A 25,336-nucleotide genomic window follows, 5' to 3' on the forward strand; every position below is an offset into this window, starting at 1 on the left:
TAATGCATGATTAATTATTTAATCACATGCAATTTATTAAATAATTGGGTTAGGGATATTATAGCTACGGTGACTTGTGAACTTATTTGGTTGTTTTCTTTACTAAAGGATTTTAATATTACTTATTTTCGTGCTGCTCATTTGTTTTGTGACAATTATGCTGCTTTACACATAGCTGCAAATCCTGTTTTTCATGAGAGAACAAAGCACATCGAGATTGATTGCCACTTAGTTAGGCAACAAATTGTTCAAGGCAATCTTCAAACTTTTCTCATTGCTTCTGCAAATCAATTGGCTGACATACTCACTAAGGTTGTTTATCCTGCTCAGTTTTCTTCCCTGCTTTCCAAGATGGGAGTGCACAATATTCACTCTCCATCTTGAGGGAGAGTATTAGAATATACATTTTTATATTTTATAAGTTAGTTATTGTACAGCTGTATAGGTATATAGCATTTTCTGTTATGAGCCCATGTGCTCACTTTTTACTCAATTATGTTATTTTTCCATTATGTTATTTTACCCTTTTGCCTGTTGCTGATATAAGGCCACTATTCATTGTACGCAAGAATCATAGAGAATGAAATTAACAATTCTAAATCCTCTAAGTTTGTTATTCTAATAACAATCGCAAAAATTGTATGTGAATTTAAACTCCTTTTGGATGGAATAGTAAAAAAGTATGAATTTTAAGAGAAATAGAAGATAAGAAGTAGGAGATGGTGAGTTGTGTGATAGTGTTCTAAATGTGAGGGTGAAAGAAGGGAGAAACAAGATAAATGGGAAGTGGCAATATAACATCCTATATGCACCTGGTGTATTAACTTATTTATGATATTAAACGCAGCTGAAATTAATTCTTAATTACCTACTTAGCATTAAGGTAATCTCATGATGTGTAACATTGTGAACTAACGGGTGGTTATAGGGTTATAGTCTTATGTATGACCTTGTTAACCAATATAATCTTTATAACTAAAGAGTTAGATGTTAATGAGTGTTAAATGAATCAAAAAGAAAATATTATTTCACATTTTCGCTATAACCACATGTTATTTCACAATCTTAAACATCATGAGATTACCTTAATGCTAAGTAGGTAATTAAGGATTAATTTCAGCTGCATTGAATATTATAATTAAGTTAATATATCTGGTTCACACGTAGTATTACTGACAACACCTTGACAATTTTGCTCGTAAATGCTCTAATACATTTACTAATATTATATAATGAATCAATTCAAATTCAAAAGTCTTACAAATAAAAGTATATTTATTATTTTGTATTATATTTTTCTTAAATAAATTAATTAATTAATTAATCGAGCTTAAATCTTATTGTGAGAATCTTATAACGTGTGACCTTGTATGGTTCGTTGTGATGATGGAAAGGAAAAAGACAAATCATGGAGGATAATAAAGAAACATATAAGAGGACATTGTTAAGGGAAATTATCCATCAGTTTGCAGAAATACCCCCCAAGTTTGCAATTCGCAAACGGTTTCATGAATTTTCTTTCACTAAGAATAGCAAAACTCTAAATTCATTTCAGAAACAGCATAAAATAAAAAAAATCAACTTTTTTTAAGTGTTGAAAATGATCAATTTGATATAAACAAATATTTAAAGTTAACAAAACAAATTTTATAATATTAATAAAAATAAATTAGAATTTAAAGTCGCTTTCTTTCGTTCAGCATTCAAAATTCCAAAAAAGGAAAAGAGGATTTTCTTTCTTACCCGAATTTTACTAATTGACTTGCACAGCCGCAGACAGAGGAAGGAGAGATGGAAGCCCTTGCAGTGTTTGGTGGAAGCAGTGGTTTTGTCACTGTCAGTGTCACACCCTCTCTTGTACGCTCACCAAAACCAACCAAAAGGACTATCACCTCATCCTCCATACCCAACCGGCCACTATTACGCGCCACCCATCACCAACACTTAGCAGCATTTCCTTCAAAATTCCATCTTTTCTCACATCACCAACTTTCTACTTCTCCTCCCTATGCTAAAACCCTCAGCACCAAAAGCACCACAAACCCTGGCATTTTCCTTCCTCACTTAATTGCTTCTCTGGTTTGCTCTCTCTCTCTCTCTCTCTCTCTCTCTCTCTCTCTTCTATATTCCCTCAACAATTTGAAATTCCGTATCTCTCCCTGCTTAATTTATTAGCAGGGTATTGGTAAATGTTTTTTCTTCTAATGTGCAGCAACAAGTTGACCAAACTTACATAATGGTGAAGCCTGATGGTGTGCAACGTGGCCTCGTAAGCCTCCTAATTTGTTCACTTCAATTTCTTATGTTCTGGTTTGAGGAATAAAAGAGGGAAGAAAAATGGAATTTAAAGTTTAAGTTTAGAATTGTTTATTTATTTATTTATTTTTAATATGCTGGTCTTTAGCTCTTTTTTTCTTTTGGAAAACGGTTTACTTTTGACCCCTTTTCCCGCAATGCTGAATTTTCTTATTGTGTTGAACTGGTTTAGGTGGGAGAAATTATTTCTAGGTTTGAGAAGAAGGGGTTTAAGTTAACAGGCTTGAAGCTCTTCCAGTGCTCAAAAGAATTAGCTGAGGTTTGTACTTGCTGCAATGCTTGCTTGTATGTATATCATGTGTTAAGTGCAATAGTTTTTTTCTTGTTATTGGGATTATGAGGTTTAGGTAGGAAGGAGGAAAAGAGAGAGAAAGGAAACGCCTCATAATATTCTATTAAACGGATACGGTGGTGGTCTTATTCATACTAATAATACAATAAATAATACTATTACCCCTAATTATATACGGAAATTAGGAATGAGAAGATTGCTTCTTCAATTAGAAAATTCATTGATTCCACAATACACTCTGAAGATCTTCTAAGATATTCCAAGATACACAGAAGATAAAAGGCAGCCTGGGAAGGAAGGATTAGGAAAAAAATCCTATTGATTGCAATTTTTCCTGGTCCCCAGTAAAAGCATGAAAAAAAGGAGCGAATCCACCATTACCCCATAATAAAGGGGCAATCTCATAGTTCATGGTCCGTGAAGACATTTGTGCTCCATTTTTCTTTTTCCGTTGAGGCCTAAATAACATGTGCTCGAGAGATAGCCATTTATATACTGATAAGGAATTTATGAATTCTCAAGAAGAGAGGAGCTGCAGTGGTCCGCTCGGATCCATGAGTGAATAGCAAGTTGGATTTACATTGGATCACACCCGAATCTCCCTATCTATCCTCTTGAGAAGTTTAGTTTCAAACCCCAATTCGAATAAAAGAAATATGCCACCTGCTATGCACAGGGTCCAGGGAAGTGTTCAACCCGTTGTGTGGGTCTATAGTAGGCAACTTTACCTTGCATTTGCAAGAGATTGATTACATGAATTGAACTTGTGACCTTCGAGTCGCATGACAATGACAACAAGACTAACTGTTGTGCCAAGGTTTCCCTTCCCAAAAACATGGAAGATATTAATGACGTACTCTAACTATCTCCCTCTAAGCTTTAGCTTGTTACAATTGAACACAAAAGTAACTGGAGAGACACTTGTAAGTTGTAAGGTGCAATGGAAGAGGTGGCTTTGTAAGGGCGCGCAACAGGAGAGGCGCTGTTGTAAGGGTGCATGATGGGAGAGGTGGCTTTGTAAGGGCGTGCAATTGGGAGGAGCCAAATGGTTTCTAAGATGGAGCCAATCTACAGTAAGACAAGCTGGCATGGAGCCAATCTACAGTAAGACAGGCTGGAACAGAGTTGAATGGTTAAAAAGTAGCTGGAATGAGTGAAAAGAGAAGAGGAAAAAAAGTCTGGGTTTGGTGGTGGTGGATAATGATTTTCATGAGTTCCATGAACTCAACACCAGAAACTCTCCTCAAGGTGGAGACCATGGTCCTAGTACCATTTTGGGCTTATGGGGTTTAGGTAGGGAAGGAAGAAAAGAGAGAGAGGAGACTCCCAATAATAATCTATTAAATTGATCCAATGGTCCAATTTATACTAATTATACAATAAATAAGACTTTTAAGTATTAAGCCTAATTAAATAAGGAAAACTAGTGAGAAGATTGCCTCCTCAATTAAAATCTACAATATATTATGAAGACTTTTTAAGTTATTCCAAGAGACACAGAAGATATTATGATATAGTCTAACTATTATATTATCTATGTTAGAGAGATATAATGTAAAACCATTGAAGGCCCATCACTTATCAGTTTAAGTTTTTGGATGAAATGGTTCTTAACAATCTAGAAGGTATATTAGAATTATTCTCTGTGCATATGTTGCCAATGAATTTTTAAAAAAAAATTATTGTCATGTAATTATTCTTAATTTATACAATTGGATTTGGTAGTAGTGGCATGGAATGTAAGAATATTGAGTGTTTGAGTAACTAAATTCAACCATCCAATTACAAAATCTCATTGTATCCATGTTTTCATGATTGATTTCTATACCATATCATATGAACTTACATCTTGTGTTTACATTAATGGTGATTCTGTGTATGATGTTTGTTTTGTCTTCAACTTGTAACATGCTATTAACATTTCGTAAGGCTTATTGTGACTGTTTATGATCCCAGGAGCATTACAAGGACCTAAAAGAAAAGTCATTCTTCCCTAAGCTGATTGACTATATTACTTCAGGACCCGTTGTGTGTATGGTATAACTCTCTCCATAGTATCCCACTTTCTCATACATTTTTGCAATGTACTTGTTGAATGTGATTTATGGTTTTAATATAATGCTGTGTTTGCAAGGCATGGGAGGGTGTTGGGATAGTGCCATCAGCACGTAAGCTTATAGGGGCTACAGATCCTCTTCAAGCTGAACCGGGCACAATAAGAGGAGACCTTGCTGTTCAAACAGGAAGGTATGGCCTTTAATGCTTTTGCCTCTAACTTGTGACTATTGAGTGCCTTCACTCAGGAATGAAGATAGGCTGCAGTGGATCTGTATTTTTTGTTGATTTAAGTGTCAGGAGTGACAAAATCTTATGATGAACTTCTGGCAGGAATATTGTTCATGGTAGTGACAGCCCCGAGAATGGCAAGCGTGAAGTAGGTAAGGCCTCTTATGCTATATAGTGTAAACCAAATACATGCAACAAAAAAGAAATGTAATTATGGAAGAGAATCGAAAAGCTAGCCATTAATTTAAACATTAGCAGGTTTCAGAAGTGTTATGATTACAAAATACAAGCTTTAATTTTAAATTTTATTTACTGATTTTTAGTATCCGTCCATATTTTCCCTTGATGAAGATAATTTTGAGCTTCCAAGAAAATTTTGTGCAATAGACCCACCTTAGGAGCTGGACTTTGCTAGTGTCAAATGATGTTTAGTTGCAACTGATTAATGCTGACGAAAATTAGTTGATTAGTCTTTTTCTCAATAATATTAATGACAATTGAAAGATGAGAGGAGGGAGAATATGGATATGGATATGCCATGCTAGAAGTTCCGAGGGAGGCTGATGAACATCAAGTATATGAGGAAACTAAGAAATGTCAGAAAAAATTAATTACAGGAACAAACTGCCCAAAAGGGATTGAGCATTAGAGTGAAACTTGGGTGCATCAAGGTGATTATGAAAGCAAGGGAAAAAGAAAACACTAAAAGGGGAATGAGGTGGAAGCCAATTATAACGGTAAAGTTGCCGCCGGTAACATTACAGACTACATTAAGCAATACCTTTTAGTGCTGGGATTGGGAGAGTGGTTTTGTGGTAATCCATCAGCAAGGTTTTCCAACTTGAGAATTTAGGCAAAGTCCTGGAACTCTAGTAAACTCCACTTGTAAACTCTTTCTTCAAAAATATTTAAAAAACACATTTTAGTACCGTAAACATAATTTAATATATCCATAATTATTATTCAATCTATCTACTCCCTAAAAAGCAATTAAAAATAATAAAATTTAAAGGTAATTCAATACTTGACCCGGCTATAAAATTATACTTAGCCCAGCACTTACATTATTTTGTAGTTGAACAAAAAAGGAATTAGCTTTATGAACCCAATATACATTGCAGAACACCCATGATTTTGTCAGAGTTTACTTTCAATTCGTTGGTGTTTACTAAAGCGAGAGTGTACATGCGATTGAACTCGATTGTGTCCAAACTCCTTTGATTGTAAACTCAAACTCATAAGAGTTTTTAGAGTTAACTTGAGAGCTTAATAACCATGTCCATTAGCGTGTGTATCTTTTTCAATCGTCAGCTTAAATTAACTACTGGCAATTACAATAGATATTGAATACATTATTTAATCAAGACCTATAGGATAATCTAAGCCATTTTTGTTCTGAACTTCATCTCTCAATAGCTGCCTTAAACTACCAGCTTGTGGACTCATCATAATACCAGGCTGTCGTCATCTTGCACAAGTTATTAATATTGTAATCACATAAAAAATGTTATTCCCACTAATTGAAAATGTCTTGCGAACCAAATATCTGGTTTGTGGGAAGATAAACAATGGGATACAATTGAATTGGACATAATTTTAGAGTACTTAGGAGAATTTGTGCTGCAACGTAAATGTTACCCGTAATTATGTGATTCTTGATTAACTCGTTTTTTCCATTTGTGGCAGCTCTATGGTTCAAGGAAGGCGAATTATGCGAATGGACTCCTGTCCAAGCACCATGGCTAAGAGAATAATACATCACAGATGCCCGATTACAATGATACATGCAGTTTCTAAGTTCAATAATTTGATCAATTGTTTTCAGTTGTCAATGTAGCACTGCATTTTGAGAAGTTTTGCTTGATTTAGATTCATGTCAAAACCAATTTCTTTTTCCATCATATCAAAATTGAAAGGGGCATGCTGTGTTACCTGAAGTGCCACTGCAACAGACACTAGAAACCAAAGAGTTGCAATTAAAGAAAATGCAGCATATACTAAAAAATTGTGTATGGAAATCAAGTGAACAGGATTGATGAGCAAACAGCCAGAAAAATTTAATTTTCCAAACTTAAATGATAGAAACTAGATTATCTTTGCTGCATTTCAAATAATACATGGTCCATATTGATGGTGTAAGCTAAGAATGAGATACAATACTGCACAAACAAAAATTAGTTTGAATATAATTTAGTTGACAGAAGCAGTGGAAGGTATAACCTAGAACAAATTGCCGATTTACATGCTTTCAGGTCATAAAAAACCATATTTTATTCTGACAAGTCGCTATTTCGTAAAGTTTGAACTCTTTCCATTTCACTTCTGTATCGAGATTCAATAGAACTTGATGAAATGATTCCAGAACTACCATTCTTTGTTGAAGTTGGCTCTGCACAAGATGATGATGATACACTGGAATGTCCGGGATCCTTAAATTTATAGAAGTGAAGAATGGAAACATTACTATTACTGCTTCTTCGCTGTTCTGAATTCCCAGCAGAAACATGGTCACCAAAACTAGGTGAAGTGCTTGTTGTTGTAGAAGAGCAATCTGTGTCCATCATCATTATCCCATCACCGACGGGTGAAATTATTGTAGCTGGAGTACAATTTGCTTCCTCAGCGCAGGGTGAACTAATTGAACAATCATTTATAACCTCATCCATTTCCTTAGACGAGGATATATCACGTTGAGCACCAAGTTTTAGCTTCATTAGAGTAGCCTCTGAATCAAAAAAAATGAGGGCAATAATTTCATCAATTAAGCAAATTATGCAATGCACACAACCACTGTGCTTCCTAGCGATTGTATCTGAACTTGCAGAAATTAAACATGGGTCGATTTTTATTTTTTATTTTTATTTTTCTGAAAATTGAAATCCTCAACCTTAATTCTCTTTAGGTGAATTAACAAACAATCGAAAAAATATGCATAGAGAGAGAGAGAGAGTGTGTACCATAGATAGAGAAAGAGTCATCTTTGAGAATCTTGGAAGGAGGACCCTCCAAGCTGTCCAGCGAAGAAGTCGAAGCCCTAATTCTGCCGAACATTTCTAATTGCTCGTCGGTTCGATTCGGTTCGATCCGATCCGGGTCGGGTCGTTCGCAGAGACGAGAGATAGCTATAAATAATAGAGAGAAGTGTAGATTTTGTTGGCGCCGTTTGGATTGAATTTCAGAATTAAAGCGGGAATCGAACTGCACGGAGTTCTTTTCTGTCATTTTTTTTTTTTTTTTTTCGTTTTCAAAAAAGTCAAGGTCAAAACCTAACAAAAGTCCAACTACTCAGATTTCTGGGCTGGGCCTAAGCCCATTGTATACGAGATTGGACAAAAAAATTCTTCCTAACTATAGATGTTTGGATAAAAAACAAATTCAGGATTGGTTCTTACAGAATTAGTTGCTTAAGCAAGGTCTGGGTTCAAATTCTTATAAATGTAAAAAATTCATATTGGAAGAACTAACCCGATCATAACGTGAATATTTTTGATTTGAACAAAATTAAAGGATACTTATAATTTATCTAAATAAATAAATAAATAATGAAGGAATTACTTAAATGCAGCATTATAAAAGCTCGGTCGATATTCATGAATAAGTTGATGGGTCTTCGAAATCTCTGCTTTTCTTAAAATTTTCCGTATTATGATCCGAACTAAAAATATGTTAAAAAATCTCTTCAAAGTGTCTTAGTCAAGTAATCAATTTTTTTTAAAAATAAATTATTCATATACTAGAATGACATTTCGTTTAATTGGCTCCCTTCGAAGACATGGGGTCTTAAAACCACCACAATTTGAACGGACTCTAAAATAATCTTTTAAAATCTTAATTGATTACCACGTGACTTTTTTTCAATCCTTTAAAATCCTAATCGAATACTAACGGATTTTTTTGTCCAAAAATAATCCATTAAAATTCTTTAAAATCCCAATTCAATACACCACCCCCCTTAATCATATTTCCCAAAATTTCAAATAATGGTAATGCAATTAATATTGTCTAAAAAACATGTCATGTACAATCCCAGAACATTCTTTTAAGTTTTTAGTGTTTGTACATACGAGTTATATGTATATAATTCAGTTTCGTTTAGTTAGAGTTCGTTATGCCGGAAACATTAGTTGGTTGAAAATCAATGTAGTCTTCAGTTGCTGTAATGGCAGTGCAGCTATGTATATGCTATATAGCCATCGTGTATCCATAGAGTAATTTCCTATGCAATTCATTTTTCACTATCTCAGATTTGCAACTTAACAAATATATCAAAATCTACCTGGTGAGAGGCATTACAAAATCTTATTGTGATCCCCATCATTGTCAAACCTATACACCTCATTGAAGAGAAATAATTTGTATTTACCTTTCCTCATTGTGTCACACAAAGAATTGAGGAGTTAATCAACAAACTAAACGCAGATAGATTGATCAAGACCTGCAACTTTAGTCTCTCCAAAGTAATTTTTTTTCTAAACCGCGTCTGCCACCTCTGAGCTTAACATCCTTACCTGTGGAAACGTCAAGTGAGCTCAGAATTAGATATAGCTGGTTTATTAGGTTGGAGAGATATCTTAATATGAAATAGACACATCAAAAATGACAAATGAATGAAAATATTAGAAAACATGTAAGGCATGCCGTTTTGAAATGAAAATAGAGATTATCAAAAACTAAATTAATCTTAAGGTTTATTATTGCCATCTATTTTGAAGTGCCTGTAAGAGTTACAGTGCCACCTTTTAATCTGCCAGCTCGAGACAAAGCTTCTTCTGCAATGGGTCTCCACTGTTCTGCACAAGAATAATTGATTCCGAGTCCAACGCTAAGTCCCCTCAGTAGATGCACTGTCCGAAGTACAGAAAACAGTTCTTCTGGAAAAGCCTACCGTAACCAGGCACATGAAGAATAGAAAATTTAGTGAAGAAAAAGTAGTACCATAAAATATTAACTAGTTATTTCCTGCTTATTCCGTTACTAACTATGAATATCACACTTACGTATGCATCAATATTTACTCCATTATTTAATTTGATTCAATGCCAACATATTTTCTTCTACTAATTAAGGTTTGCCACCAACATCAGACGAGAAATAGGCTAGAATTTTTCATATTTTAGTTAGTACCACATTATTAGTACAAAGGAACATAGACTCATCAATAAAATCAAAATATCATATTTAACTGTTTGGACATTTTCTTAGAGTTTATGAGGGATACTAGCCTCCCTAGATTTGTTCCTATTTAGTTGGCTTTTGCCCCTTTTATTTACCCCTCAATATATGTATTATGTGTGTATGTGTGTATATAGTGTAAGAAGTCTTACATTCAATCTTAACTGTTGATCTATATGTATATGATGACTGTAATTTATTGGGAATTTTAGTAATTAATCAATGGGTATAACTCAATAAATTACAACTTATATCGGTATATATTGATCCTACCCCTATATATATATATATAGGATATTGTGCTTACCTTGTGTCTACTTTTTTTCATGCCTACTCTACCTACTCATTTCCAACACCATTAGATCATAATATCAACTAACCTTCACTCTTTCTCTCTCCTCTTAAGATTCTGATCTAAAAGTGTTGGAAATGAGTAGATAGAGTAGGCATGGAAAAAAAGTAGGCATAATATCTTATCTCATATATATATATATATATATATATATATATATATAACGGGGCGAACCGGAGTAGTGGTAAAACTGTTCTTTCATGACTGAAAGGTCATGAGTTCGAATTCAGGAAACAGTCTCTTTGCAATTATGCAAGGGTAAGGCTACGTACAAGGATTTCCTCCACCCCACGCTCGCTAGTCAGGTTTAACAGAGAGTGGTTTATATATATATATGGGTTCGTCTTTTCTACAGTTAATGTAGATAAGTTATCTATATTGAGCCCAAAACGACGTCGTTTTGGTGCGAAAATCAAAGTATTTTTGTAATTATAATTTATTTCAGGGTTATAATAGTCTTTTTCATTATATTTTTTTTATTTTTTAACCAAAAACAACATCATTTTGGGAGTGAATGTAGATAAGTTATCTACATTCACTGTAGAAACATTAAAGCCTATATATATATATATATATATATATACTTAAACCTCAAATTTTCCTCTTTTTTTTTTTTAACTTTAATCATCCTGGGATTAACTTGAATATTTTTTTTTTTTTGGGTGGACAATTAACTTCTATTTACCCGTAAGTAACACCTCCCACACCTCAATCTCAGGTTAACAAACTCAATGTGCAACTGAATAACCTGACAGATTTCATACACTGACCTCTCCCCTTATTGATAAAACCAAATTGTTTCCCACATTAAAAACACTAATATAGATTAAGTCATTGAGTAGCATTTTTACCAGTAGATATCCATGTCACATCAAGAATGTGTGATGTTAATTCCTAATCAACGACTAAGATTGAATGTAAGACTTCTTTTTCTTATGTTGGTGTAAGTTGATCCTATCCCTATCTATCTATCTAAATATATTACCTTGGAAAACATCAAATTTACGTAAGCCCCCCTTTTTCTGGCTTTAATCCTCCTGGGATTAACTTCTTTTTACCCGTAACTAACACCTCCCCCACCTCAATCTCAGGGTTATAACTTCAATGTGCAACAGAATAACCTGACAGATTTTACACACTGACCTCTCTCCCCTTATTGATAAAACCAAATTGTTTCTCACATTAAAAACACTAATATAGATTAAGTCATTAAGTAGCATTTTTACCAGTAGATACCATGTCACATCAAGAATGTGTGATCTCTGGGAACAAATGGTGAATGGAAATTTGGATTCTAAAGCATACCTGAACAGCAATTTTTTTTATTGAAGATTCTTCTGAGAAAGGTTGCAGCATTTTCACCCCAGGAGGCAATTTTGTATCAAACATTGTCTGTGCCAGTTTAAGCATTTCTTGTAGCTCATTTTCACATTTGCTTAAAGTGTCTATACCAAGCTCCCTATGAAATAAGAGTAAAAGAAGTAGTTAGATCATTTGGTTTGAACATAACCACTGATCAATCATTGTCTTCAATTCAAAATTATTAAGTTAAAAAGTCCACTATACTCCAATGAAGTCCATATTTCACATAATCTAAATTAATTTTAGCAGTAAACCATTCTGGTGAAACATTATAATATCTATGGTGACGCTAGCACTAAAATACGAATTTTTAACTTTAGGAAAAGGAGGGTCATGTACGAGGCATATACTATTGGTGTTAGATTTTGTGATTAAGGTTTACTATGCAGTTTAACCCAATCAGGATTTGATATCAATTCAAGGTATGTAACTTCAATTTTAGTGAAGATAAATTGAGATTCAAGTCATGGCTTCTTTGTCTGGGTATAATGAGGACAATATAGAAAGCCATCAAATTGATGTTGTAATGAAGAATTAAGTAATTTAGATTTTTCATATTTTTCCAACATTCCCTTTATCTATTTATTTTCTCCCCTCTCGTGTTATTTATCTATGTTTCTCTCCTCTTATTTCTCACATCTGTTGGTAACCTAACTCATTATATTCTCCATCAATTATTCCTTGTTTGCATTATCTAATCCCAGCAGTACCACCAGTGTAGTTTGTAACTAGGTATCAGCTAAGCCATCTATTTCGGATCTTATTTTCAACAAACAAGAGAAGAAGCATTTGATAGATAAGACTTAAATGTAAATTTCAGTACCTAAAGCTCTCTGAAGCTCTTAATGGGTCACCATCAGCCATTGCAAGAACTAGATTAGCATAACCAAGCCTCAACTGTTCTGGGAGATCCTTCACCTGCCCATAGTCTAGCAAGGCAACCTGACTCGAGGGATGATACTAACATTAGGGTGGTTAAAAGTTAAAAAGTTATATCAGGTATCAGGATCTAAAACTAATTTTCAATATTCTACCCCAACTCATTTCCATATGGAATTACTCTTGATTAAAACATCTTTACAATAACAGTAGGATACTCATCCATAGAGAGACAAAATAACATTTAAGGAGATATCAGTAAAGAAATATAGCTGATGACTTGCCTCTGATCCTTTACAAATCAGGATATTTCCTGGATGAGGATCTGCGTGGAAGAATCCACTTTTCAGAATCATTTGACCATATGCTATAGTCAAGCTTTGAAGAATTTTCCTGCACTTTCATAGGAAAGTTAACAGCATAATCTACATGCATAAGTATGAAGAATCATCTATGCTATGAACCTTTGGGGAAAGGCTGGTGTTACTGTTATTAAAATTTAAACATCCCCTCCATGTTATCTGATTCTCAAATCCATGGACATCACCCCAAAAATTCAGATCAAATCCGTTTAAAGTTGAATGAGGGTCAAGATTTATCAAATTTGTCCTAGTCTTACAATATGTTGATTTGAGGTTCAACATCAGAAGTATAACAATTTTGTTAGCAATGGTTTGCACCAAAATTAATGGCTTAATTATTTTAAAAGTATAGATTCAATTAAGAATCATTAAGCATACAAAATTTGATTATGAAACAAACAATCATTGGGGGAAATCAACGTCAAGCAGTTCCAAAATTCTATCATATTCCCATTTTCGATAGTTGGAGTTGAAAGAAAATTGTTTTGCTTGTTTGTTGCAGAGGTTTTGGCAATAACAAATTTGTGGCAATGTAAAATTTACTCAATTCTTTGGTGCATTTAGTTGGAGTTGAATGCTCACATCTTTAAGGGTGTCTTGTAATCTTGTTCTCTTCAACTCATTATGGTATAAGATTATATTATGACTTCTTGATGACGATCTGCTCATGGTTTGTTATAGGAAGTGGCCATTTCTGACATAAATTTTATTCTTGTTTATCCTGTCTTTTCCTTTTGGAGGATATCCTATCCTCTCCCCAAGTCTTACTTTTGTTCTCATTAATTTATTTTGTTTATATTAAAAAGACACCAATTTGCTTGGTATTAGGTAGCAACAAGAATTTTACTAGGCTTGCATAGATGAGAGTATATTGTATCTTGTATGGTATCATCATTTCAAAACTATAGTTAAAAATCTTTGCATGGCGGCAAAATCTCCCCCAGATATCATAAGGATTTAGAGAGGAAAGCTAGAGTTGTCAAAGAAGTAATGGACTAATGAGTGATAGTCAATAGAGTCACCCCAGTCCCTCAATCCCCCACTCATCCACGACTACAGACCCAGGGAAAAAATGGGGTTAATTAGGTCATGTATAGGAGTAGATTGTTCTTTACAAATACTAAACAATTTCCATAACATCATATCTGATGAACATGCTGATGGGTAGAAGGAGACCAGGGCTAATTGCAGAACAAAATTAACTTTGTGCAAATAGGGGAAGGAAATTAAAGATATTGTCGTGAGAAAATGTGTAAAAAAGATAGGCAGGAGAATAAGAGAATGATAGGAATTAGGAAGAAAGGAAGTGGAAGTCAAATTACAGGAAAGAAGGTTAAGAAGACAATGAATGAATATGTTTATTTTGACGATTCAAAACAGACAAGAAAACTGAAAGCCAATGTCAAAAGTCAAAATTTGGTTCTTGTATAAGTCATTAACTAAAACAAAAGAGTGGTGTAGAGGACTACTTTTAGGATAGCCCAAGAGCTCTTACTGCTTTGCTACTGCTGCAACCTTACCACGAGGATTTATGCCTCTCTTTGCTATTTCATCACCAAGTTTCATTATTGGAATCCCATCAATATATTCCATGACTAGGACCCTTCTGTACAATCAAAGAAGCACATCATTACTAAAAAAAGTCATCACAAATGAAATACATGTGTACCAATATATCTGAGTAAAAACTTAACCAAGTGCATAAATAAAAATATTATAACTTTCTTGGTCATTTGACCAAAGATTGAATGTGTAACACAAAAAAAAAAAACATTTTGCCATGCTGGATAGTTTTTTCTTCAATGTTTTCAGTTCAACCTTGTTTTGATCAATAAATGGGTTTTCATAACATATCACATCAGTATATGTCTGCTTGATTCATAACAGAGCAAACAAAAAAGTTAATGATGACATTCTTGATTCACAGGATAGAATTATAGATCCAGACAACAAGTTTGTGCACAAACTTAACAGTGCACTACCATTCAAGCTCTTCAATTACTTTACAGTTAATATTTTGTTCAAAAACTGAAATATTACCTAAACTATCCAATTAGTAAAACTAGTTTGCCAAAAAAAAACTCACGAGATGACAGAAAGAAATTAGTAATGCTAGGACTAATTGGCATTTAACATGTAATTTTGGACTTTAGAGACAGAAGCTAAATAGAAAACATCAATCATTTATTTTTTTTATTTTTTATTTTTGGTGAGGAACATCAATCATTTCTAAAACAGCCACACACTTCAAGTCGAATACATAAATAGCGGGCACTCCTCTCTGAAAATAATATAGTAAGTTAAGCATTCTACTCCGTCATTAATGTTATATAATCCAGATTACATGTGATGCTGCATAACATACCTAGTAACCATATCTCGTATTACTCTTGGCACCAAAACAGGAGTCCTTTTGTTATTTTCATACAAGAACTTTCTAATCCTTTCCATTGCATTAGCCTCCCTCATGAAGTCAAATTCATATCCAATCTACAACGTCACAAATTATCAAGTAGAAGTTCAGAAATAGTCATGGTGTAGATTGCAGGAAGAACCCCAATATTAACATGACAATGAAACTATAAGCATAGAAAAGAAACTATATGATTCAACAAAAAAAATTTAAGACAACAATGTGACTTGTTCAAAAGCACAAAAAACAAATAAGGTACAAAAGGTGAGATACGTTGGAAACTTCCTTACCACTCGGTTGGATAATATTCATTTTAACGCACGACATGTTTATAGTATGAATTGCATCCAAAATTCATCAGTCATACATTTTACACTTGGGTGGTGTTTGGTTGGGAGCTTTTCAGCGGATATCTATGTTTCTCAAGTATGACTTTTAGAAACACCATGTTTGTTTCAACGTATTTTCACCAAAAACCCATCTATCCAATTTGTATGGATTTATGAGAAATGTTAGAATATTAGATATGATATGATTAGATATGATTAGATATGATTGGATTCCGTCTTATCCGTAAATATTCTGATTGTATTCTGACTGTATTAGGATTAGGTTTGGGCCTTTCACTTAAGCCCATTAGGGTCTCTATATATTGTAACTCTCTGACACAGATCAATATACAACATATTATTTTATATTCAAGTTGGTACCAGAGCTCTTTCGTTCTGGGAACCCTCGCTTCCGCTTAGAAACCTGTTTTTTTGCTTTAAAACCTAAGCCCACTGCTTAGGAGTCCTCTTTCTTGCCGTGCGTCCTTCCGGCAAGCCTTCTAGGGCTGTAAACAGCCTCTGAGTGATTTTTCCAAACGCGTCAGCACCTCCGACGGCCATCGGAACCACCGCCCCCCGTCAGAATCACTGTTCAGGCAACCGGAGACTTTTTCCGGCGACTTTTCCGACCAAACTTCACGCGATCAGGACCCTCTCTTCCCGGCGACCAGGTCTGTGGTGGTCCGGTCAGCAACGCATCTCCAACGCGCCGTCACGCGCCACCTGTCTTCTCTGCGCGTGGGCTTTACGCGCCACCTTCTGCCGACGCGTGAGCACTATTCCGGCGGCTTTTTCCGGCCGGTCTTGGACAGAGCAGCTCGCCTTCTCCTCCCCTTTCTGGATCTGTGATTGTTTCTCTGTGGGTCTGACCTTAGACGCGTGGTTCTTCTTGATTGGATATCGTTTGCCTTCGTTTACGGCTTTTATATTTTATCTTTAAATGGCAGCAGCATCTCCTGATCTCTCGGAGGTTAACTCTCCTTCTATTGTTGCAAATATAGCTCTGTCAGACAATGCATCATTTGGTTCAGGTTCGGACTATGCTGCACTCCAAACCCCTCTCAGGAAGGCTTCTCCTCAGTCTCAACCTTATACTGGTAATCCCGTTGCTTGTGTTTCTCATTCTACATCACTTGGCACTTGGATATTTGACTCCGGTGCTACCGATCATCTCTGTGGTAATAAGGAACTCTTTACATCTCTTACTTATTCTGATCATTTACCGTCTTTTACCCTTGCGGATGGAACCAAAGCCCCAGTTCGTGGGATTGGACAAGCTCGTCCGACCTCTACCTTGGCCCTGACATCTGTCTATTACATTCCTGGCATCCCTTATAACTTAATTTCTATTAGTAAGTTGATCCACTCCCTCACTTGCACCATTACTTTCTCTAACCATTCTGTTTCTGTGCAGGATCCGGGTACGGGGAAAATGATTGGAGTGGGTCGTGAGTCACGGGGGCTTTATTATCTGGATGTGCCTCGTCCTTCAGTAGCATGCTCTCTCACAGAATCTCCACAACTTATCCACAGTCGCCTTGGTCATCCAAGTCTTTCAAAGTTGCAGAAAATGGTTCCTCTTTTGTCCGGTCTTCAGTCTTTAGATTGTGTGTCATGTCAACAAGGGAAGCATACACACTCCTCTTTTGCCAGTCGAGTCAATAAACGAGCTGATGCCTCTTTCTCTCTTGTTCATTCAGATATCTGGGGTCCAAGTCGTACCTTGTCTGTATTAGGTTTCCGGTATCTCGTTACCTTTATTAATGATTTTTCCCGTTGCACTTGGACCTATTTAATGAAAAATCGTTCTGAGTTATTTTCCATTTATAAAAAGTTTTCTACTGAGATCCATACTCAATTTGGTGTTTCTATTCGTATTCTACGTAGTGATAATGCTAAGGAATATGTTTCTATTGATTTTTCTAATTTCTTGGCCACACAAGGTACTTTACATCAAACTACTTGTCCTCACACTCCACAACAAAATGGGGTGGCTGAACGTAAAAACAGACATCTCATTGAAACTGCCTGTACCCTTCTTATTCATATGCAGGTTCCCCTTCACTTCTGGGCAGATGCTGTACTCATCTCTTGTTTTCTCATCAATCGCATGCCTTCATCTGTGCTCCACAATGACATTCCTCATAATCTATTGCTTCCAGATGTTCCTCTTTATCCTCTAACTCCACATGTCTTTGGTTGTACTTGTTTTGTTCATGATCTCACTCCTGGTAAGGATAAGTTAACATCCAAAGCCTTTCAGTGTATCTTTCTTGGTTATTCTCGTCTTCAAAAGGGTTATCGTTGTTATTCTCCCGACCTTAAGCGTTACTTAGTTTCCGCTGATGTCACTTTTCTTGATCAACAACCCTTTAATTCTATCCCATCTCAGATGTCACAGGTTGATCATGTACTTCCTGTCCCTTTTCTTGACTTGTCTTTGCCAGCTGCAGGTGCTTCTATTCCAGATGAGCAACCTATTGCTTCTATACCTGAGGACCGTCCACTTCTCACCTATCAGCGTCGCAAAACTGTGCCTCCTGTCGACTCGACTCTTGCTGACTCATCGCCCACTGCTGTTGCTTCTTCCCCTCCGGATCCTTCATCAGAGACTCTTCCCATTGCTCAAAGAAAAGGTACACGTACTACTCGTAACCCTTATCCTCTTTATACCTTTTTGAGTTATGACCGTCTTTCTTCACCTCATTTCACCTTTGTTTCTAGTCTTTCTTCTATTTCTATTCCTAAGACCACAGGTGAAGCACTTTCCCATCCAGGGTGGCGCCAAGCAATGCTTGATGAGATTACTGCACTTCATTCCAATTGCACTTGGGACCTTGTTTCTGCTCCTCCAGAGAAGTCTATAGTTGGTTGTCGCTGGGTTTTTACTGTGAAAGTTGGACCTGATGGCCATATTGATCGTCTCAAGGCACGTTTAGTTGCCAAGGGTTTTACTCAAATCTTTGGCCTTGATTATATCGATACATTTTCTCCGGTCGCTAAGATGGCGTCAGTCCGCCTCTTTCTTGCCCTTGCTGTTGTTCGTCACTGGCCACTCCTTCAACTTGACATCAAAAATGCCTTTCTTCATGGTGATTTACAAGAAGAAGTTTACATGGAGCAACCACCTGGTTTTGTTGCTCAGGGGGAGTCTGGAAAGGTGTGTCGTCTTCGGAAATCCTTATATGGTCTCAAGCAGTCTCCTCGAGCATGGTTCAGTCGCTTCAGTTCTGCTGTTCAGGCGTTTGGCTTAATCCGCAGTAAAGTTAACCATTCTGTGTTTTATAGGATTACATCTCCTGATAAGTGTATCTATTTGTTAGTCTATGTTGACGACATCATTCTCACCGGAAGTGATCAAGACGGAATTCGTCAGTTAAAACAGCATTTGTTTAGTACATTTCAAACAAAGGACCTTGGGAAGCTGCGTTACTTCTTGGGAATTGAGGTGGCGCAATCCAGACAGGGCATTTCTATCTGTCAAAGGAAATATGCCTTGGATATCCTAGAAGAAACTGGTATGTTGGGGAGTAAACCAGTTGATACACCTATGGATCCTAATGTCAAGTTATTGCCCGGACAGGGGGAGCCGTTATCTGATCCTGGACGTTATCGGAGGCTAATTGGGAAGCTCGACTATCTTACTGTGACTAGGCCAGATATTTCTTTCGCTGTTAGTACGGCTAGTCAGTTTCTTGATTCCCCTTGTGATTCACATTGGGATGCTGCTGTGAGGATCCTCCGATACATCAAAGGAGCACCAGGAAAAGGTTTGTTGTATTCAGATCAGGGAAATACAGAAATTTGTGGTTATTCAGATGCTGATTGGGCAGGATCACCCTCGGACAGGCGCTCTACTTCTGGCTATTGTGTCTTCTTTGGAGGAAACTTAATTTCGTGGAAGAGCAAGAAACAACCTCTTGTTGCTCGATCTAGTGCAGAAGCTGAGTATCGTGCAATGGCAAATGCTACCTGTGAGTTAGTCTGGTTAAAGCAGTTGATTCAGGAGCTTCATCTTTGTGAACAGAAACAACCCATGACACTCATCTGTGATAATCAAGCTGCGCTACATATATCCTCTAATCCTGTCTTTCATGAGAGGACCAAACATATAGAGATTGATTGTCACTTCATTCGAGAAAAGATTCAGTCAGGAGAAATCAAGACTGCTTTCGTCAACTCCTCTAATCAACTAGCGGATGTTTTCACTAAAGCTCTTAGAGGTCCTCGGGTTGAATACATTTGTAACAAGCTTGGTGCTCATAATATATACGCACCAACTTGAGTGGGAGTGTTAGAATATTAGATATGATATGATTAGATATGATTGGATTCCGTCTTATCCGTAAATATTCTGACTGTATTCTGACTGTATTAGGATTAGGTTTGGGCCTTTCACTTAAGCCCATTAGGGTCTCTATATATTGTAACTCTCTGACACAGATCAATATACAATATATTATTTTATATTCAAGTAGAAACATAGATATCCGCACTGTTTAGAAACCCAATTTGAAGATGGGATTTTTCGGAAAACCGGTTATCTGGCTTTTAATGCACTGTTGATTTCATAAAGTTACCTAATTTTCCCAGTAAAGTTTTTCCCCACCAAACAACTTTTTTTTACATTTTTCTACCTATCTCACTTTATCTATCTTTCTAATCATTTCTCTATCTATTACATTTCCCTACTGTTCCAAAAAATTTCCTCAACCAAACGCCCCCTTGATGAAGGTACACAGTATACTTTGTTCTTAATAGGAACTTGTACGTAAATCTGTAATTGAAAAATAAATCCAGTATTGTATTCCTACTTTGATTAGGAAGCTACAAATCAGTAAACCAACAAAACGGGAAGTAAAAGGTCGGAATCAAATGACCCATGTAGAATAATAAAATTAAAGAAATCTAGCAAAAAATTAATGTCCACCTGTTTTTCCATTTCCTTTGTCACAGAATATAGATCAAACTTGATATCAGTCTTTTGCATGTACAAAGCAAAAGCTTGCAAGTTATGGATATCCGTCATCATCAGATCCTGAACTCCAGGATGTTGAACCTATTATATGCAAAAGAAATCAGAATCAGATGTTTACTGGTGTCATGAATCCATAAGGCTTATCAGGTTCATTTACCTTGACAACAACATCACTTTTATCACCTCTCAGTCTTGCTTTATGAACCTAATACAAGCACAAGACATATGTCAGTTACATGGTATTAAATCTTCATAAGAATTTACGATTTTTATGAAATATACTTGTTTTACTGAATAATTACCCTTCTGAGGATTTAAATGTGATATGAACATAAGTATGAACTCCGCAAAGCAATGCAAAACTTTTTACAGTGCTACTTCTATTAAAAAAAAGGATTTACAGTGCTACAATTCCAAAGAGGTTTTTACACTTCAATATTATTCTGCCACCAACCAAACTGAATTGCATTGGCATAACTAAATAGAAGTTTAAATAATAAATAGAAAGAAGAGAAAAAAAAATTTGTTTATAAATAGGATAAATGGCAGGACTTGTTTAGTTTCCCAGACATAATCCATAAGTCACCCTTAATTAACATAACTTATGTGCTTAAAGGAAATGCAAACTGATGGACAACACAGTGGATGCTTACTAAACCCACTCTAACTTCAAGAGTCACCTTAATGCACTTAATTACAAATATATAGAACTATCTAAAAACCGTCGCATATGCACCATCCACGGCATCAATGATTATATGATAATCTACCCAACTTTCACAAAGAGCACTAGGTAAACCTGGCATCCCTTCAGCCAATCAATCATCACCCAAGCCAAGCAATCCACTACACAACAAAGGATTCCCATCTAGAATATTCTCCTACAACAACATGGACACGTGTTATCTTCTGATACTGTAACAAAATCTCAGATAAATCACTACAAATCATGGGAGACAGCACAGTGTACACCCCTCCCAAGGTACCACCTATCCACAAAGGTGTCACCATTGCCCCTTATAAATAGCGGTGACCTCACTTATTTTCAGGTGTTTCTCCTTCCAACCTAAACAACTAACCACCTTTGTTACACACTAACTTGGACATTTGAGTGGCCTTGCAGGTACCCCCAACCACTATGTGTAGCTGAGCATAGACCCTCCAATTGCAGCTGCCAGCAGCTGATCCAACACCCCCCCCCCCCCAAACAAACTCTTGTTATCCATAACTAGTGTCCTAACATATCAGTGCAAGCATGCATAAACATGAATTCTTGAGGGAAAAACAATATTGATCAATTTCTGCAATTCAAAAAATGATCATTATTCAGGGCAGTAATAGGATAGCATGTGAGAAGTTTCACTTGAACCTGAGCAATTGAAGCAGAACCAAGGGGTTGCATATCGAACCTCTCGAACACATCATCAATACCAAGTCCCAGCTCATTCTCCAGCACTAGTTTCACGGTGTGAAATGGGGTTGCAGGAGCCTGATCACATAGCGTAACAAGCCTTCTCACCCATGCAGCCGGGGCCAAGTCAGGCTTCCCTATAATTTGGGCAATCTGTTTTATATTTTATATAACATCAAACATGTAAGATGAGCAATACAATAACAACAGAAATAAAAAAAAATCATCAGTAAAATGAGCGGCAAGGAAAGGAAAAAAAAAAAATCAAACAAACAAAACACAAATCACAAAAAGTCCTCAAAAACTTCAAAGTCGCAGAGTCTATAATTTTCTCAAGAACAAAGTAAAACAAGTGAATATGTAAACCAATAGAGCCAAAAGGTAAAATTGGAGTTTGGGGGTTTGACATAAAATTCTAAAACGACAAAAGAAACATTGGGGACAAGGAAAATACAAATTTGATGAATGAAACAAAAATAATAATAAAAAAGTTGAAATACCTTGAGGAAGAAACCTCCAAGGTCGGTGCACATGGAGAAAATCTTATCGGCAGCAAGTTCGTGCTGAGTTTCCCACATTGCTTCCCGCTTATGCACATCTTTCTCGAAATTAACTCTCAGTTGAAAAACCTGCGAATGAATGGCAATTCGGCAGTTAAAGCCAAACCATGCATAATTAAAAACAGAGATTGAGAGAGAGACCTTGTATCCAGTGTAAATATCAACGGCTCGAACCCAGAACTGGAAGGAGCGTTGCCAAGGGCGTAACTGAGAGGAGAGCTTCTGTTTCACATCGTTGAAATCGATTGGAGGCAACATGGCCCAGAATGTCGCATATGATATGAGCTTATGTTCTCAAAGTGTGGGCTCAGAGACCAGCATATAACACACACACACTCTCTCTCTCACTGTTAAGTAACTCTGTACTTTGGTTACAAGACTGGTTTCTCAGATTCAGAAGCGACAATGTAAAGGATACTCATACGAGGAACGTCCCTCGTTTAGGATTTTTGGATAAGTTGTCTCTTTTCTTTGTCCTCCCTTTTTTGGAACAACATTTTGTTTCTTTAGTCTCTTTTTTCTTTTTCTTTTTCTTTTCTTTTTTTTCCTTTTAAATGGTTAACCACAAAATAAAGGTGGATTAGTCCGTTTTTTGTGATTTTTATTTTATTTTATTTTTATAAAAGGGAACTACACGGGACATTGATATTACAAAAACTGTGCATCCCCTCTCCCATGCTGATTGCATTGTTTGCAAACCCTTATTATTATTATTTTTAATGTATTTCGTTGGTTCTTTCAACAGGAAGCTCGAAACACTGTCATCAAGTGTACAGTATAGAGTGTATTTTTATTTTTATTTTTTTTTTTTTTTGTAAATATTTTTATTTTTTTTTGTACATGTATAGAGTGTATTTAAACATGTTTTAAAATGCAAATAATTAAAACACGGGAAGGATTATATTTACAAATTAAATTATTTATAAACTCTTACAATTAAATCTTAATTATTAATTTCTGCTAATCTAACGGTTATAATTTATTAAGAATTAATAATTAATTAATAAGTATGACTCAATAAATTATATTCATTAAATTGACAAAAATCAATAATTAAAATTTGGTTGAAAGAATTTGTAAATAATTTAATTTATAAATATAACTCAGCTCTTGAAATATTTGTATTCAAGTAGTAATCCAATGAAAAAAAATCCATTTGGTTGCGCTCATTCATTCTGCAAATTAATAACTGCTCATTTGTAAAAAAAAAAAAAAAGAATTAGGAAAATATATCCGCTCATATATTAGTTAATATGATCAAATTATATAAGAGTATATCCTAATTATTTATGGGCAAACGGTGATAAAAATGAGAGAGAAAAATATTAAAATAAAAAAAAACAAAATCATCATTATTAATTTATCCATAAATAGTTCTCCCGCATAATATAATCATATTAACTAACGTGAAAAAATCCATTCCCAAAAGTTAGTGAGAAAGATTTTACAACTCCTTTACAATCTCTTACAACACAACAATTATAAAATGACAAAAAATAAGAACCGATAATTAATTTGATTTTATCTGACAATGAGAAAGGAGTGATACGAGATTAAAGGAAAAAAAAAGACTGTATATATAATCTACATCTAAAAGAAATTACTTAAAAATGATTTTATCCATATATTTATTATTCTTAAAGGCTATTTAAGATATAAATGCCAAAAGCAAGAATCAAATATAAGCAAATGTAGGAAAATACTTATAGATTACAGTTCAACGATTGCACCTGAAAATATGACGATTTTACATAAAAACGAGATTTTATATGAAAACGAGATTTTATATAAAACGGATACTATAAAAAATTGTAAAATGTAAAAAAATTATAAAAATGTAAAAACACTTGAAATATTGATAAAACATTTCAATAAAAATATATATAAAAATATAACGACAAATCAAAATTTTAACTACCATGCACGGAATACATTTCTTCGCATCACAAGTAGACTGCAAATTCAGAATATAAACTTGCTAAAATAAAATGACACCCACTGTAAAATGAAAACTATACAAAGATGTGAAGTACTATATTCGAAGGTGAATTGTAGCAATATTATTGGCAACTACGTTCCATCCTAGGTTGGTCCTCTGTTTATTAATATATCACTGAATTTGACTGTAAGTATTTTTGTGCCCAATAACTCAACCTTTCATGAACAATCCGTCAGGAAACAAAAAAATCATCTTCAATTACGCTTCAGACACAGATTAACTATACTGAAGTCAAGCCAAGGGAGGAAATTGCAATCAGAAGACAGGTTTGGGTCATATAAAATAGAGACAGGCAAATTTCAATGTCATTCTGTCCTCCGAATCCAGACAATTTATGAATCATGCATCAATAATCAGTTGTGTGTGGCGAGAAAAAGGGGGAGAGATCACAGCCTGAGCCTGATGGTCATACTAATTCAGGCAAAGTCATGGTAGGCTTTGAACCTGGTTCTATCCGATAACCAGTTCCAGTCCAGCAAATAAAGATATAAACATGGAAATCAAGAAGGAAACATGGAGAAAAAGGAGCAGAAAGCATTCCATGTCTTCCATCTAAACGTGGCACACTCACTGATAATAGAGGTTACCAATGACAAAATGTAAATAAAGAGAAACTGGCAGTCAT

The 25,336-nt window shown here is 35.4% G+C and overlaps 3 protein-coding genes across 3 annotated transcripts; 1 reads left to right on the top strand and 2 right to left on the bottom strand.

The window, feature by feature from the left end:
* Window positions 1–1,729: 1,729 nt before the first annotated feature.
* On the top strand, window positions 1,730–6,880 carry LOC133309753 (nucleoside diphosphate kinase 2, chloroplastic). Its single transcript, XM_061510556.1, has 7 exons — window positions 1,730–2,079; window positions 2,213–2,269; window positions 2,489–2,575; window positions 4,565–4,645; window positions 4,743–4,855; window positions 4,997–5,046; window positions 6,581–6,880. Exons 1-7 carry the CDS (start codon window positions 1,792–1,794, stop codon window positions 6,646–6,648), a joined length of 744 nt encoding a protein of 247 aa, XP_061366540.1. The 5' UTR covers window positions 1,730–1,791; the 3' UTR covers window positions 6,649–6,880.
* Window positions 6,881–7,096: 216 nt separating this feature from the next.
* Window positions 7,097–8,087, bottom strand: LOC133309747 (uncharacterized). The gene is made up of 2 exons (XM_061510548.1): window positions 7,852–8,087; window positions 7,097–7,619 (listed from the first exon to the last, which is right to left on the bottom strand). Exons 1-2 carry the CDS (start codon window positions 7,943–7,945, stop codon window positions 7,165–7,167), a joined length of 549 nt encoding a protein of 182 aa, XP_061366532.1. The 5' UTR covers window positions 7,946–8,087; the 3' UTR covers window positions 7,097–7,164.
* Window positions 8,088–9,094: 1,007 nt separating this feature from the next.
* On the bottom strand, window positions 9,095–23,122 carry LOC133309755 (uncharacterized). The gene is made up of 12 exons (XM_061510559.1): window positions 22,854–23,122; window positions 22,653–22,781; window positions 22,111–22,305; window positions 20,899–20,946; window positions 20,694–20,822; window positions 15,387–15,511; window positions 14,517–14,627; window positions 12,944–13,052; window positions 12,604–12,722; window positions 11,724–11,877; window positions 9,631–9,775; window positions 9,095–9,402 (listed from the first exon to the last, which is right to left on the bottom strand). The coding sequence occupies exons 1-12, from the start codon at window positions 22,968–22,970 to the stop codon at window positions 9,338–9,340; spliced, it is 1,446 nt and encodes a 481-aa protein (XP_061366543.1). The 5' UTR covers window positions 22,971–23,122; the 3' UTR covers window positions 9,095–9,337.
* Between the last annotated feature and the right edge of the window lie 2,214 nt (window positions 23,123–25,336).

This window comes from Gastrolobium bilobum, unplaced genomic scaffold (assembly GCF_033153095.1).
Source record: "Gastrolobium bilobum isolate Gb01-03AN ecotype WA unplaced genomic scaffold, APGP_CSIRO_Gbil_v1 utg10474, whole genome shotgun sequence".
Lineage (NCBI taxonomy): Eukaryota > Viridiplantae > Streptophyta > Magnoliopsida > Fabales > Fabaceae > Gastrolobium > Gastrolobium bilobum.